At 44.1% G+C, this 15,862-nt stretch overlaps 1 protein-coding gene across 1 annotated transcript in view; it reads right to left on the reverse strand.

Annotated features, from left to right (window-relative positions):
• Positions 1-1,252: 1,252 nt before the first annotated feature.
• The window catches only part of LOC119387671 (5'-nucleotidase domain-containing protein 3), a 30,723-nt gene continuing 16,113 nt past the window's right edge, over positions 1,253-15,862 (reverse strand). The window contains exons 10-14 of the mRNA XM_037655134.2: positions 14,859-14,943; positions 13,194-13,334; positions 12,277-12,363; positions 6,792-6,850; positions 1,253-5,468 (exon numbers count right to left, since the gene is read on the reverse strand). Coding sequence (XP_037511062.1) covers positions 5,264-5,468; positions 6,792-6,850; positions 12,277-12,363; positions 13,194-13,334; positions 14,859-14,943 — 577 coding nt within the window. The 3' untranslated portion in view covers positions 1,253-5,263. The remainder of the gene's footprint in view (positions 5,469-6,791; positions 6,851-12,276; positions 12,364-13,193; positions 13,335-14,858; positions 14,944-15,862) is intronic.

Below are 15,862 nucleotides of genomic sequence, written 5' to 3' on the forward strand. Positions count from 1 at the left end.
CCTAGCATACTCTCGTAGTGCGTACTCGGGGTCTTTGGCTCGCCGCCGTCGCTTCGCAGCCATTTGTTGTTGGGCTAACTGTTGCCTCCTTCATTTTAAGTGGACCAGTGGTGAGTAGTCGGATTTACCTGAATCCTGTGGCCCGTTTGTTGGGCTAACTGTTGCCTTCTCCATTTTTAAAGGACCAGTGGTGAGTGGTGAGATTTACCCAATATCTGTGGCACATACCCGTTTATGAATCATGATACGGCTTGCAACTTACGGCTAGCTTAAACAGCGTCGCTGTTAATACGCGTGTGACCGGCGCACCTTCGCGGGCCTTATTTGTGTACACCCGCATTTCTGTACACTCGCAAGCGCCAGGGTTTTTTCTCGGTCACACCAACAATGCCAATTTGCGTGGCTTAAAAGCTTCACATAAAAAGGCGGCTCCCGTTACATGAACATGAGGCGCTCCCTAGAGTTAATAATAATATCTGGGGTCAGACGTACCAAAACCACGATATGATTATGAGGGACGCCGTAGTCGAGGGCTCCGGAAATTTCGACCACCTGGGATTCTTTAACGTGCACCTAAACCTAAGTACACGGGGCTAAAACATTTTCGCCTCCATCGAAAATGCAGCCGCCGCGGCCGAGATTCGATCCCGCGACCTTCGGGTCAGCAGTCGAGCGCCATAAACCACTAGACCACCGTGGCGGGGCTCGCTGCCTAGAGTTTAGGGATCCTGCGACCCCAGAACATCTAACTATTGCAGGGAAGGAACATAATTCACTTGCAGAAGCTAGCCAAGGCAAAAAGGGTGAGTATCCGTATACAGTGGCTTTTGCCTCTTGGTGGCATGGTAACAGCTTCAACTTCTTTCGACTCCTTTAGTAATGAGCAGGTTTGAAAAAGTGCTTCGGCTCAACGCTCCTCTGATGGTGTGTTACAACTTTCATTTCAGAAGCAAAATTATTAATGGGGCCTGGTGAAAGGCCCTTTACTCCGGCTGTCTCGACTAAATTGTCGCTGAAAATTACAATAAATAAATAAATAAAATTACGGAGGACTTTGTGCAAGTGGCATTCACTTCATGTTAATGTGCATTAATAGTTCATGCTAGTTGTAAGTATTTGTCTTGTCATTACTTTTACTTAACTTATTATCAATAATGTGCCGATGAAAAAGTGTTAGAGCAACACACATGGTTGGTTAGTTCATTTCCAAGGGCTGTCCCAGCAAAGTTCATCGAATGAATTCGACTGCATATCACAGTATTCACCACTGTTTATTCACAATTACTTGCAAAGCTTCACTATCATCAGGAAGCTACATAGAAACAATACATGTCGCTAGGTATACACAAACACTCACCAGGTGAACTCAGTCATCTAACAAGATACCTCAGAAAACTTTCTGTACTTCCACATACTTCAAAGAAAGTATGTTCATACCAAAACAGTGAGGACAAGACAAACATCAATGACAGAATGTGGACGCAAGAATATATACACCTGTTTGTTCATAGACAAGAGGTTTTATTTAATAGAACCGCAACTTTTCACTGCTCACAGAAAAAAAAAATCTAACGTCTACAACAAATTAACGGGGCATTATCAGAAGGTGTGTCATTAAGCTCAAGGAAACAGAGCGGCAGAAAAATGGCGATTCTAATGAATTAAACAGACAGCAACAGGTACACATTGTTCATTATGCACAAATGCTTACAGGGTTAACCAAAGTACACATGTTAACTGCACCAGAATGATGCCTAAGATGCAGCATACCTTCACGAGATAACTAAGCCAACTAAACATAAATGGCAGCGATGCAATGACTAATTTGCTGATACAAAGAACTCAATCTCTTGTGCATTTTGATTTGGCTCTACCTCGTGGTGCAATGCACATTATTTGAACTGTATCACTTTTATCTAATGAAAGCAACTAGAAAACTAGATCATGCAATCTTTTCCACTAGAAATATTGTTTTACATGAGTTGATAGTGCAAATTGTTTTACATGAGTTGATAGTGCAAATGCTATGCTGCACAATGTGCCCACCAGGACTACGACAATACTCTTACAGGGCTGATGAGTTCCCTAAAGGACCAGTATATGTCATTCGGCAGAAGGCAGCACACAATAACAAGCACCGGAAACGTTAATTTCAACGCATACAGAATCAAACAAAGTCTGTACAGTGAAAGCCCTCCAGCGTTTGCATATCCCAACACTTGTTAGACGTCTATCAAATCGAGCAGCAGCCATATCTAGGAACAGGCCACAGACCGAAACAGTGCATGTGCTGTAGTAGGTAAGATGCGCAAGCACACCGGCACCGGCTGTGTTTTTTTTTCCTTCTTAAGCTAGACTCTTCACAGCATCACTCAATTCTAGCGCAACCATTTATTAGTTTACACAACCACATGAACTCTTCTGCAAACGCAACTAGAAAAAGAAAACCTAAACTTGTGCCCTCAGTGCCAAAATGGGATTAAAAGGGCAAAATAAAGTGTAAGGACAAGAACAAATGGCTAAAACAGTTCAAATGACAAGCATAACGACACGTATCAGCAATTACCCTCTTACAAACATCAATGAATGGTTGTGGCTAATTGCTACATGGCTCCAAAACTACCTGTTAAAATTACTTTACATTCCAGAGCACAAAGCAGCTTGTTGCAGTTCTTCTCGTGATGAAAGATGCAAGGATTACAAAGAAAAGCTACGTAAAAAATAAAAAAAAGGAAGAAAAAAATACAGCAGTTTGTCAAACAGCAAGAGAAAACTTAATGAGATTACATCTGCGCAAATGTCCTTGCAAAAATACTATAAATGTACGGAACAACAACAACAACAAAAAGAAAAAAAAAGAACTTACCCTAAGAAAGCTATACAAAAATGCATGCGCAGCAAAATATAGGCCAATGAATAATACAAAACAAAAGACAAATGTATAACTTTAAAGACACCGCAACATTAAAATTAGTCCTTAGTACTAAGGAATAGCATGCATGCCCTGTTAACAACAACATAAAACAACTACAGCTCATATGCACTGAACTGCACTTGTCTTTCCCATTCCATGGCACAAAAACACTAAACATATTTACCCTGACAAAGTGAAAAACCATAAGTAAAATATTTCTGTAAGCTGCATGTTTCTGTGTAACTTGATGCACACACATCCTCGGTCATATCGTCTTTCTCATCTTAACAGTGCACATTCGCTCACCGGGTGCACTCAATTCATCTTGACTGGTTGCATTTTGCTCTCCTCAATTTACCCATCTCTGCTGACACTGCTGATAAGACATGAACATGGGCCTTAGACATTTCACTACTAAGAGTACTCTCAACAACCAGCCTCTATTAATGGCTGCCTGACTGGTTGCATTTTGCTCTCCTCAATTTACCCATCTCTGCTGACACTGCTGATAAGACATGAACATGGGCCTTAAACATTTCACTACTAAGAGTATTCTCAACAACCAGCCTCTATTAATGGCTGGAAGAAGGATTCAATGGAAATGTATTATGCAAAGAGCATGGGTGATCAAACAGAGCAAGACATAGTACTGATGCACTTGCTTGAACTTACAGACACTGCAAACCCTTCATGGACAAGTAAGTGGAAAATACATTTGGTAAGTAAGTAAAGAATGACAATTGGAGTGATATTCCTCCTTGAGTAACTCTCTCCAGATCCCTGAGCATGTTCTCCACCATTTAACAACGTAGTCAAAATACATGTACTGTGATGTTAGTGCAGTACAGGGCAGACAAGAAGAAATAAGGTGATCAGGGCATCTAAATGATAACCAGAGCATTCACTTCTTTTTCAATATTGCTAAATAGAGGATGCTTCAAAAAAGGAGCAAGTATTGCAGCACTTAATTAACACATGCCAAATTTGGAAAAAAGTTTACGCAAAAGTGCCACATCCTCTTCCTATCATACTAAAACACTGCTGAGTGTCTTGTTTAGGGAAGCAACCGGTGATTGTGCAACATAGATTGTACTAATGAGGTCGCAATTATCGGAAAGCAGAAAATCTCAAGTTCCACCAACGCTGTGATTCTCTCGAGCAGACTCTGTAGCAGCTTGCTTTTACACTGCCTCTTGGCCCAGTGTAAGTTAATAAAACATTAGTACCACATTAAACTGATACTATGGCTGTGGTATATCACTAATCAGCTTAAAAGGATTCATGTGAATAGACTAAGACATGGCACTACAGAGTGGCAATAAGCTCAAAATAACAAGGGAGTATAGGAGCAAGGGAGTATAGGAACAAGACAGGCTGTTCCACAAATGTTGTTGCAAGATCAACACAGCTTTATCTTTCATATCTATCTTTGCAGACACAGCATGCCAAGATGACTATTTCGGAATGGAGAGTCTCAACACTGCAGTCTCATTTGCTGAACAATGAATGCCACTAGACAAGTGGAATCATGGCACCCTTCTCCGGTTTTCATAAAGCCACTGTACTTTGTTTTTGTTGTATGCAACCACTGCTGGATTGTCGTGTTTATATCCCAAGGGTGCCTCTCTTTGCTTGTAACTGCCAGAAAAATGGACATCATTGGGAATGCTATGTTTCTTCATGATTAGTGTAATGCTCCACTTGAGAACAGCCCAAATACATTTTTCGTTGTAGTCTAACCAATGATATAAACCAGCAACAATCATCATTTCGGTTCTGTCAACAACCAGATAACAGAACATATCAAGGCCATCACAGGCAGCAGCACAGCTATTCTTTCAGGATGATAATGTGCCATGAGTCTATTTTAATTATAAATGTACAAAGTGTATTCAAGGATATTGCATCCCAGTCGCAGTGTTACTAAACACGACCAAAGTGGAACACTTCTTTTCTGGAATCATACACATTTTCTGCCATGACATTAACGCAAGCATTATTCTTACGAGCATTGTTTTCTCCATGTCTGCTACATCTTTCAATTCTTTACTTAATGAATACACTTTCTTCGCTTAGCTACTGCAGCGAAGTTCAAGCCTGTCCACTTCATTTACATGCATTACCTGCTTTGTACCTTTATATACTTTGATTCTACAGGTCATAAATCTTCACCTGCTAGTATCATTCGGCCCAGATGTTCAGCCTATCAGAATAAATTGGAGTTGTCTGCACAGAATTAACCATCTTAAGTATGTGAGGGAGCCCCAGACAAAAATACAGCCAGTGCCGGGAGAACTGAGTGGCACACTGCTCCACCACGTAACCGAAGTAAGCCCAGTGACAAGGAACTTAGCTGTGGGGGGTGTGGCATTCGTGAGGGAGCGCTCCACGACGCGGGTAGAAGGTGTGCCGCAGCGAATAGTTGAGCAGGTTGGTGACGTGCGACATGTAGATGTCCGAGTAGCGGAAGAGACGCCGGGAAAAGTATGTCGGGTTGTGGTGCGTGCGGAAGATGCTCCCGAAGTTGGCGTTGAAGAGAGACTTGGTGGTTTTTCTGTGTTAGTGGAGTGTCAAAGAAGAAAAAAGAAAAGAAACAAATGTAACCATGAAACCACGGTTTATCAAGTGGCTCAATGTAATGAAATCAGATGCAGTCAATGCTTATTGAAAGGTTAAACATGACACTAAAGGTTCTGACTCAGGACTATAGCATTAAAGTCAGGTAGCCAGTTGCAGCACCAGGAGTACCAAGACTCAAAAGACTGGCAGCTGGATTTGGCATTTTAATTGAGGCTGCTATGTATAGCACGCAACATATCTTCAACACAAGGTCTCAAAATCATGGGTGATGCTTAGAACTTTTTGAGAATGTGAAGGTGAAAGCCTAGTTCGACCTTCTGTCGATCTGCCGTTGCGGCAGCGGCTTCTCTATCCACTAATCTGTGTTCCCAGGACACCTGCGTCGCATTAGTGCCGCATGCTGCTCTCGTCGGGCTACTGTCGGAGCTTTGTACATAGCTACATCCTCCCGACGGCGGTTACAAGTATCGTTATGAGCTGAACTATCCTCTTTCACCATGGTGTACTTTCTCAGTCTGCCCTGCTCACAACTAGGGCCTCGTCACATGATATTTGTGCTTTTTGAAGTCGCATTCTCCACAACAAGGCGTCATAGGCCAATTCAACGCGGAATAGAAAATGCAATGTTACTGAAGCAGACGCACTGAGCCATATGGCAGCTTCTCTTATGCTCTTGCCAGCCCACCACTAAGGCCTGGTCATGTGACATTTGCACTTCTTTATTTTTTTACTCATGTGAACACTGCACAGACGAAGTGGATCCACAGCTAGTGAGCTCACATGCTTCTCTTATTTTTTTTTTACTCATGCAAGCACCACATAGACAAAGTGGACGCGTGACTCGTGTGCTCATATATTTGCTGTACCTCACATGAGCTTGAAACAGAGATCTAAAGCGTTCACCTTACAACACAGCAGTATGGTAAAAAGAAAGACAGTACTGCACTCATAATGCTAGTATACTACCATAGTGCTTAAAAGCAGTAGCTGCAGACAGAAGCTATTAAAGCAAGTGCAGCATTAGCAAAGGAAAGTATATAAACTTGCATAACAAATATGAAGACAAAGAAAATGCCAATTTGGAACTGTGGCAGAACCTCAGGATGCTTCGATACTCTTCCCTTCTACTAGCACAAGCTGCCACAATCGAGCCAATGGCCGAGATTTTGTAAAGGAGCCTAGATTTGACAAAATCTGACAAGTCTCCTTTAGTGAAAAAGACCGACAGTGCATTCACAAATATTTATTCTAGTAGCAGTAAATACAAGACTTACAAGATACTATAAAATCTGCTTACCTCAGTTGATCTCGTTCCTGCAGGAGTTGTTCGATGAAGTCCTCAATGTCCTCATGGTCCTGGATTTAATTACAAGAGCAATTACAGTTGCGTAATGGAACAGGGGAGCACTCCATAACACAGAACAAACCCCAAGAGACGTTTTAGCAGAAAGCATCAGGTCAAGTTCTACACCAGCCCTGCTGTCATCCACATTAGCAATGGCAGAACTGTCGAGTGGTCTTATACTATACTGCCTATGCAGAAGTATGGCAACACTTGCCTTACGCAGAATGACCCCCTTTGCAAAATGCCGGCACATAATTTTTCCCTCTCTTTTTTTACTATATAAAGCCAAGCCGTCATGTAGCAACAAATATGGATATAATGATTATTAAAACATTATGACAAACGTCTAAAACATAGCTCAGCAATGTCAGTGTGCAACAAACACATTCCTAAAATGGATATGGACATAATAAAGGAGCATCAAGTGAAATGACACAACACTATGGCAAGATGAGACTATAACATGTATAATCTTTTAATATGACCTATTCACAACACATGCAGAGTCGATGATGTCTTTGGACATGTTGCCTAGGCTTCCTCTCTTCACAGTGAAAATCGGAGGCAATAGGCATGGGGTACATAATAAACATGAGGAGTGCTTTCGTAAGTAGGATGCAGTGGTCATACATCCCACTGTCACCATTTCACCACGATAGTACAGTGACATTTCACTCTGTGAGCATGGGCGACGAGCAAGCAAATGGGTGCAGTAGCAACGGCCAGAGGACGTCAACAGTGTCAACCCAGAGAGCCTCTGCATACCAGAATGTGGGCTGGTGCCACATTTGCCCTGCGTTGTAGTGTTACAGAGAGAGCGGGTTGCTTAGAGCTCGCACAAAGGTTCACAAGGATGGCTCGGTGGGCTACTTTGTATTGCACCTTAGAAACGTTTTAGCGCACACAGATGAGGACAAAGTGAACAAAGCGTGAAGAATACAAAGTGAAGCACTGTGTCTTGTTTTTTCTTTGCTTCGTACCCAGCTGTGTGTGCCGTGACATTTCTAAGGTCACGTAAGGGGATGCAGAAATGACAGTTTTCTCAGGCCTGGGTTTGCTTCCAACAATCACAAAGAAGCAAGATGCAACTCAATGCATTCATTTCTTCTCTTGCTATTCGTCACCCCAGCATTATGAAAGCAAATGTTCAAAGTCACTGAGCAAGATGTGTTCATGTTTGCCTGTGTGTGACCAGACACTGTGTTTGCTCAATTATTACACGAATGTTTACTCTGCCTACCCATGTTGCTGCTGTTGGCTTGCATGTGTCTCCTTCTCAACATTTCATCACTACATTTTTCTCCTTCTCTGCTTCGCTGAATTCCATGTAAACTTTCCTCTAAATGGTGTTGCTTTGCCATGCACTCCACGCACTGCGTTCCCCGGCACACAATCCTCTTCTCTGTTTCTGTGGCTTCTTACCCCAGTGCTCACTTTCCCTCCATGGAAGTAAACAGCGCAAAAATCAAGACGATGCACACAGGAAGAAAAGACAAGAACAGGCGCTGACTTTCAACTAAGCTTCTTTAATCAGGAGTAAACATATAAACATCGCACTGCCGAAACGGTACATGCGCAAAGAACATGGCATGTGTTTGCTTAGGTTTTTGAGCGAGGGAAGAGGCAAATGTTCTTTGCGCATGCACCGTTTCGGCGGTGCGATGTTTATATCCCAAGGGGACATGGCCAGTGGCCGACGGTTGGCAACGTGTTGGGAAGCAGTCGTTGGCCAATCTAGTCGGCCATACAACCAAAGAAAGAGGTTGGCCCGTGACTGGCCATCAACCAGGTCGGCAGTGAGTTGGCCAGCGCGCTTGGCCCGACGTCGCCTGTTTCCCTTATGCCAACGCCACCCGGGCTTGGCCGGAACACGAGCGTGGGCCGACCTCTATTTTAGATTGGTGTGCTATGCTAGGACGCGGGTGCTTGGCGCTCATCAATTTGCCTGTTGTGTAAGTAGCAACGGATATTCCTGCTGCGTTTTCTTTTCCTTTTTTTTTTTGAGGCAGGCAGTGGTATGTCGTGAATCGCGGTGTAAATTGGTAGTTTATGTACATCTATATGCCATTAACAGGGGCGTAGATAGAAATATTTTCTGGGGAAGATTGGGGGGGGGGATGAGGTGGTCAGCCACCATTTATACCTGTTAATTCGTGTACATATACACATGCAAAATTGAGAAAATTTAGGAGGGTTCAAAGCCTCCCCCCCCCCCCCCCCCCAATCTATGCCAATGGTTTCAAAGTGTGCGTACTCGACAAGCTCCACCACCGGGACACTGCTGTGTGCGCAGTGGGAGGGGAGCGAACACCCCCTCCTTTCTTCACGTGGTGGACAGGTTCCTCTTGCTCGCGGCAGCCGGCACACGGGGAGAGGGACATAGAGTGACCGGTGGGTGAGCGGGGATGAGCATGGGAGCGAGGGACTAGGGACTCCAAAGGAGAATGAACGAATGAACACTTTGTTGAACCGTCAAGCCGAGCGGTACGCGAGGCGAAGACTCGAACTGCTAGCTGGCAGCTGAAGCGTGGTCCCGTAGCAGGACCCACGAGTTGAATCAAATCTCCACCTTCGGCAGCGGCGTGTGACTCGTGTCCCTGCTAACAGTCGGCAGCGGTGTACGGTGGCAAATCCCCAGCATGCGGACGTTCCACAACAGATAAGCCTACTTGTTGAACAGCTCTCGGACCTTCCGTCGGGACCATCTTGCTTTAATCGCGTTCAATCTTTGCTTTGGTTTTAACCATCCTGTGTTTCTTTTTCGAATATTCTGTCTGTGTAGGGTTGCTGCGTGTATTGCCGCGATGATTTCGCGTGTCTGTCACGTAACTTTTATTTCTTGAGAGTGGATTCCGACGTTGTGTTCTTTTCTTGCCTCGTGGCAGAGTGTGATTTGCTTGTGTTTGAGTATTCCTGTGTATGTGATCACTGATTTCGGGGGGCGTGGTTTTATTTTGTTAAAGCGAGTGTATGTTTTGACGTCGTCTTCCGTCCGATGCCCCTGGCCCGCAGTCGATCAGGCATGGACCTCATCGCCGGTCAGCCTGTCGAACAACCCGCAAACGCACGTGGGTGGAGCTGTTGTCGCCAATTCCTTGCGGAACGAATAGTGCAGAAAATCAGCTTTTATGTCTAATTTCTATTTTATATGTTAATTGAATTATCTGCAGTATTCGTTCCGGAAGGGATGCGGCGACAACGATTCCATCCACATGAGTTTGCGGGTTGTTCGACAGGCTGACCGGCGATAAGGTCCACGCCTGATCGCCTGCGGGCCAGGGGCATCGGACGGAAGACGACGTCAAAATATACACTCGCATTAACAAAAGAAAACCACGCCCCCGAAATCAGTGATCACATACCAAGGAATACTCAAACACAAGCAAATCATACTCTGCCGCGACGCAAGAAAAGAACACAACGTCGGAATCCACTCTCAAGAAATAACAATTACGTGACAGACACGCGAAATCATCGCGGCAATACACGCTGGAACACTACACTTAGTGAAGAAAATATGGGACGCGAATAAAGCATGACAGTTCCGACCGAAGGTGTGAGAGCTGTTGAAGAGGTGGGCTAATCTACTTGCCTGACACCGCACAACAGAGAAGATGGAGGAACGCAGAAGCGGCAGCTAGGCAGCGAGCTCACATGTATCAACGTGAAAGTTTTCGCGCCGTAAATCTTCTTGTGCAATAGACTTGTGCAAACTTTCTTGTGCCATTTTACATCCATGTACTGGTGATGTGGTGAACTGCATTTGTGTTCCTACACAGACAATCTTAGTTAACTGTGTGTTTCTGCACTGTTTTGATGTGTAAAATTCTTCAATAAATGGTCAAAAGAATTTCCTGCATTTTGTACCTGTGTCTGCCGACTTTACTGGTGTGCAATACGGGGCTCTTGCTTCCTGTTGCATGTACGAAAATGTAGCATCGCGAAAAATCAAGGCTAATTATTCCTCGGCCAAGCTGGGTCCTACGTGGCCTACAGCTGGCCGTATGCGCGAATAAGCACTGGGCCAGGCGTGGTCCCGCAGTGGCTGGCAACTGGCCATTTCACCGGCCCAAGCTTGGCACTAGGCTGGCTGGCGCCTGGCCATGAGCATATTTTCACAGGGCCAAACGTGGCCCTAGGGTGGCTGGCAATCGGCCAGGTTGGCCATTTAGGTCGGCCCAATGTCGGTGGCCATAACATCGGCCAACCTGAGGCCAGTGTCAATCCCCAAACGTGGGCCGACGTCGGCAGCTGACCTATGGCCGAGGTTGGCCAGGTTGGCCAATGACCTTGGGCCAGCGTCGTGCCGAGCACTTTTGTACCATTGGGATGTTTACTCCTGATTAAAGAAGCTTAGTTGAAAGTCAGCGCCTGTTCTTGTCTTTTCCTCCTCTGTGCGTCGTCTTGATTTTTGCGCTGTTTACTTCCATGGATCCATACCAACTGGCCCAGCTATCTACACTTCTCACTTTCCTTATGTGATCACACACGACAGTGCCGATTTCACAGACAGGCCATGTGTGCTTGCGCGTAAAAGCTGAGTGTAATCGCAAATGGGAATGAAGCCAACAAGGAAGCTCCATGCCACAAAAGAAGTCACAGCAAAAGAGCAGGCATATCCCGTGCCGAATGTGGTGAAGCACAATGTGAAGGAGGAACGAACAGCCAATGTAGCAGTGGGCCCCCAAATTTCACTGACATGGTAATAGTGTAGCCCGCAATTACCACTATGTAGTGACTGACACATGTAAAGGAAGCGTATGACAGCACATGACCACTATTTCAGATTTCCAGGACGTGAAAGGGAAGCTAGCTCGTCACACTGTAGGTCTTGCTTGAGTAACAGAGCTTGCTTTGAACCCTCAACAGTGCATAAGTTACTGTCTCATTGGGACTACTGTTTTGGCAGCTGGAAGTTTTGCTTCTGCCTCATTATCTTGACAGATGATGCCTTTAGTGTACTAAATGAAACACGCTTTATATACTAATGCATTGCTACTGCTTTAATTAGTAATCATATGAGACATCTGTACGGTAAACTTCGCCCAACACCTCCTTCGCAAAACAAAGAAAAATACCTTGAATGCCGAAATTTCACTAGCATGTAAACCTCCCTCAGCGTTATCAATACAGAGGAAAACACACATGCAGTTTAGCCCCGCCATGGTGGTCTAGCGGTTATGGCGCTCGACTGCTGACCCGAGGGTCGCGGGATCGAATCCCGGCCTTGGCGGCTGCATTTTCGATGGAGGCGAAAATGTCTGAGGCTCGTGTACTTAGATTTAGGTGCATGTTAAAGAACCCCAGGTGGTCGAAATTTCCGGAGCCCTCCACTACGGCGTCTCTCATAATCATATAGTGGTTTTGAGACGTTAAACCCCAGATATTATTATTATTATTACACATGCAGTTTAATACATGCCTGGGAAAAACTTACCTGCATCTCTTCAATCAAGTGCTGCAGAGACTGAAGCCAACTGACAGTGTGTCTAAATTCTTCAGAGTTCAGGATCTTAATTTCGTTCTAGAGGAAAAAAGATAAAACATCAGCATGGTCCTGCCTAGCAAGCTCCGGCTTTAGCACTTGTTTAAGGCCATGTTCGGCAGAAAAAAAAAAAAAGAACAGTTCCTGGTCACAAAACATAGAGAAATTCTCTCTGGTAAGTTATTCTAAAGTAACGTAGAGTATTGGGCGAGTTGGTATAGATTCATGTCGAAGTGTAGCGCGAGGAAAAACAGGACACAGTAAAGAACACACAGGACAGGCGTTAACTGGGACAGGCGTTAACTATAAGATGTGGATTTTATTTCCATTAAACTTTAGTTCCCAGTTAGTGCCTGTCCTGTGTGTTCTTTACTGTGTCCTGTTTTTCCTCACACTAGGCTTCGACATGAAGTTATTCTAAGAAAAAGTGCTTAAATTTTAATTTTATCTTAATTTGTCAGAATTTCACTGCAATGTCCACTGTGAGAGATACATACATGGATACCTGTATTCAACAAAAACAGTGAACAAGAAAATTCATGAGGGAGTTATTTTCCTCAGTTATTGCTATTTCAATGTTTGAAGTAAGATTTTCTGAAGAAATGGTGATATCATGAATATAAATAAGTCGGCAAATCAGTACTGCAGAAGACTGCAAGATACAAGTACTACTCTTTGTGCATGGCGAAAATTGTCATACTCCTGTCTTTAGCACAAAGCGGAAAAAAAAAATGTATTGAGCTCATTTGTAGCTTGGCTACAGAAGGACAGACAGCAATTTTTCATTTTCAAACTGAACGGTTGTCACAGAATCAAACTAAATGGTCGTCGCAGAGAACAACAATGCTATTGTGACAGCGAACGCTTACAGCCAGCTCCCAAATAATGGCTCCTGTTCTCCAACCATAATTGAGCGTGAGGTCAGCGAGGTCACTGTAAATTTGGTCTCCAAAGTACAGCACACTGTTTCCACACCAACCAGTCATGGCCTGCAGCTGGGTGACTGTGCCCTGGATGAGGAACAAGATGCGCAGCAAGAAATGAGGCACAAATGAGGCCAGCTGTAAAGAGAATGTTCTGAACACAGCCTTCTATGTATATTCTGAAGTTCGTGAAAGATCTAGTCAGTTCAGCCAACACATCAAACTTAACTTTCTTCCACACTATGAGAGCTCTCCGAATCCTTTCTGCTGGCAAGCTTTTGTTTGTGTGCATTTGCATGTGCTTCATAGACCACAAATCTCGGAAAGAGCATATGCAGAGCAAGAACAGCACCAGCACAGTGAAGGAAGCGCATGCCACAGTGCATGTGCACCAAAATTGTGTGCATCATGTCTTTCTTGACTCTGTCGTGTGGTCCATCAGGTGAGCCTGACATAAAATCCGTGTTGATTGACACAGAATCAGAGTTGAGTGTAACATGCAAGTACACATGCCAATGAACTTGCAGAAAGTGGCTTTGGCACAGTATAGCTCAAATGTTTGGCTTGAAAACATGCGATCATTGAGATCTCAGGTACACCTGCTTGGATGCATACAAACCTCAATACTATTGTCACAGTGCGTCAAAGTTGATGGAGCAGCAACAGCAGAAACAGTGCAGCGAAGAAAAGAATAATGTGCTGCACTGGCACACGATTGCCATCCAGCCCCTTCAAATACGTAAACCCATTTTACCCAGCACCTTCACCACTCAGTTACAGGGCGTGTAAAAGGGATTTGATGGGGTTATATTACAAACAAGGGTGTAATGATGTAAACACCTGGAAAGTGTTTCCTACCTGCAAGTAAAGCTACCCTACCTACCTATGTCAGCATAGAAAACGTATCCTTGTGATAGCATAAGATATAACGATTGTATTTTTGTGCTGGACATGACTGTTAAAACAAGCGCTTTCAATGCTTATTTACATTCACATCATGACACACTTCCCCCTTGAATTAAAGTGTGCCAGGTGAGCAAAAAAGATCAACACATTCGTCAACTTGTAACTCCTGTTTGCTGTCAAAAAGCAGGCACAGCATTCAGGGGCGAAAGGAAAACTGTCAGTGCATCACAACTGGTGCAAGGGCAAAGAGGATGAACTAGATACAAATACAGACACACACATGTGCACACATGCACATTTGTCCTCCACCCCCCCCCCCCCCCCCCCCCCCCAAAACACACACAAAAAGAAAGCCAACTTTCAACAACATTTCGTTCCCACAAAACAATGAACATTAGACACCCAGCATGTTACATCATGGGATGCATGTACAGACAAAAGGATAACAAATAAACATTGCTATTAATGTTAATGTGTTATCCTTTTGGCTGGACATGTCGCATTTGGGGATCATAGTCAATCATTGGGAGTAAAAGGTTGCCAGATCTTGCACTGTGTGCATGTCCCATTACTTTTCTATGTCTATGTGCCCCCTGTCAATACTGAATGCTCTTGTGGTGGTGACCACGATACTTGTGGTGGAGACCACAGTACTAATAAGACCAAATTACAACGTTCAATAGGAGCAACAACAACTGCACAAACCTCAATGTAGACTTTGTTCTTCTCCAGTTTGGTGACGCGCTCCCAGAGCTGACTTTTTGTTTCAGGGTCATACACACGGAACGGTCTGCAAGCAGGAGGCAGAGGTAAAGAATGCGTGTGCTTGAATAATAAAACTGAGACATTGCATCACAGCTTACAAGGTCCAATTGACCAGTGCTACTCATCGTTTTAAATGTCTGATCTTGTTGTTCTCGTTAAGTTAGCATCTATGGGTTCTGCATTTCAGGTCAGCTATGCACTTCTGCACTTATTTGAAAAAGTGAAATCAGTGGGAAATCAAAAATAACAAGCCAAACGCTGCTGCTACCGTTGCTTCATGGTGTATTAGGTAATGGTAATTTGATTACCTGAGTCATTAATGACAGCCACCTATCTACAACAGCCACAACTCAATGCTTACAGCAAACCAAGTCACATCTTTAACCCACTGTGGTTCGAAACCTTTTCCCACATCATTCCTGTCCAAAACTAAAAGACTCAAAGCTCAAGTAAACATTTACTTGCTGTTTTACAGATGGCACATAATGTAGTGAGAAAACGCGTATGCGAAACAACCGCGAAAGAACTTGTCCAGCAGTGCTCGACCACGGACCGCTGCAGCCGCGTTACAATGTCGGGCAGGGCCCGACAACGGACCACAAAGGGTTAAACATTTATGAAGAATGTAATGTTTAAAATGTTCACTTCTTATTAAAATGAGCTGAATTTTAGATTCTAGAGCAGGGATCTCAAACATGCGGCCCACGGGCCACATGCGGTCCGTGGGCCTCTTGCTTGCAGCCCACACATGACAGTCTTTGTCCCATATTTTCAAATTTTTCTCAATAAGTACGTTCATCAGCGTTCAACTTTGCTAAATGGTACTCGCAGCTTTTTCTCGCCTATTGCGAATAATAAGACTTTTGTTTGGTTAGGCTACACAGACGTGACTGATCTCAAACATTGTTTTCGTGAGGCACACCATGCAGTTACCATGTGTTGAA

This window comes from Rhipicephalus sanguineus, chromosome 3 (genome assembly GCF_013339695.2).
Source record: "Rhipicephalus sanguineus isolate Rsan-2018 chromosome 3, BIME_Rsan_1.4, whole genome shotgun sequence".
Lineage (NCBI taxonomy): Eukaryota > Metazoa > Arthropoda > Arachnida > Ixodida > Ixodidae > Rhipicephalus > Rhipicephalus sanguineus.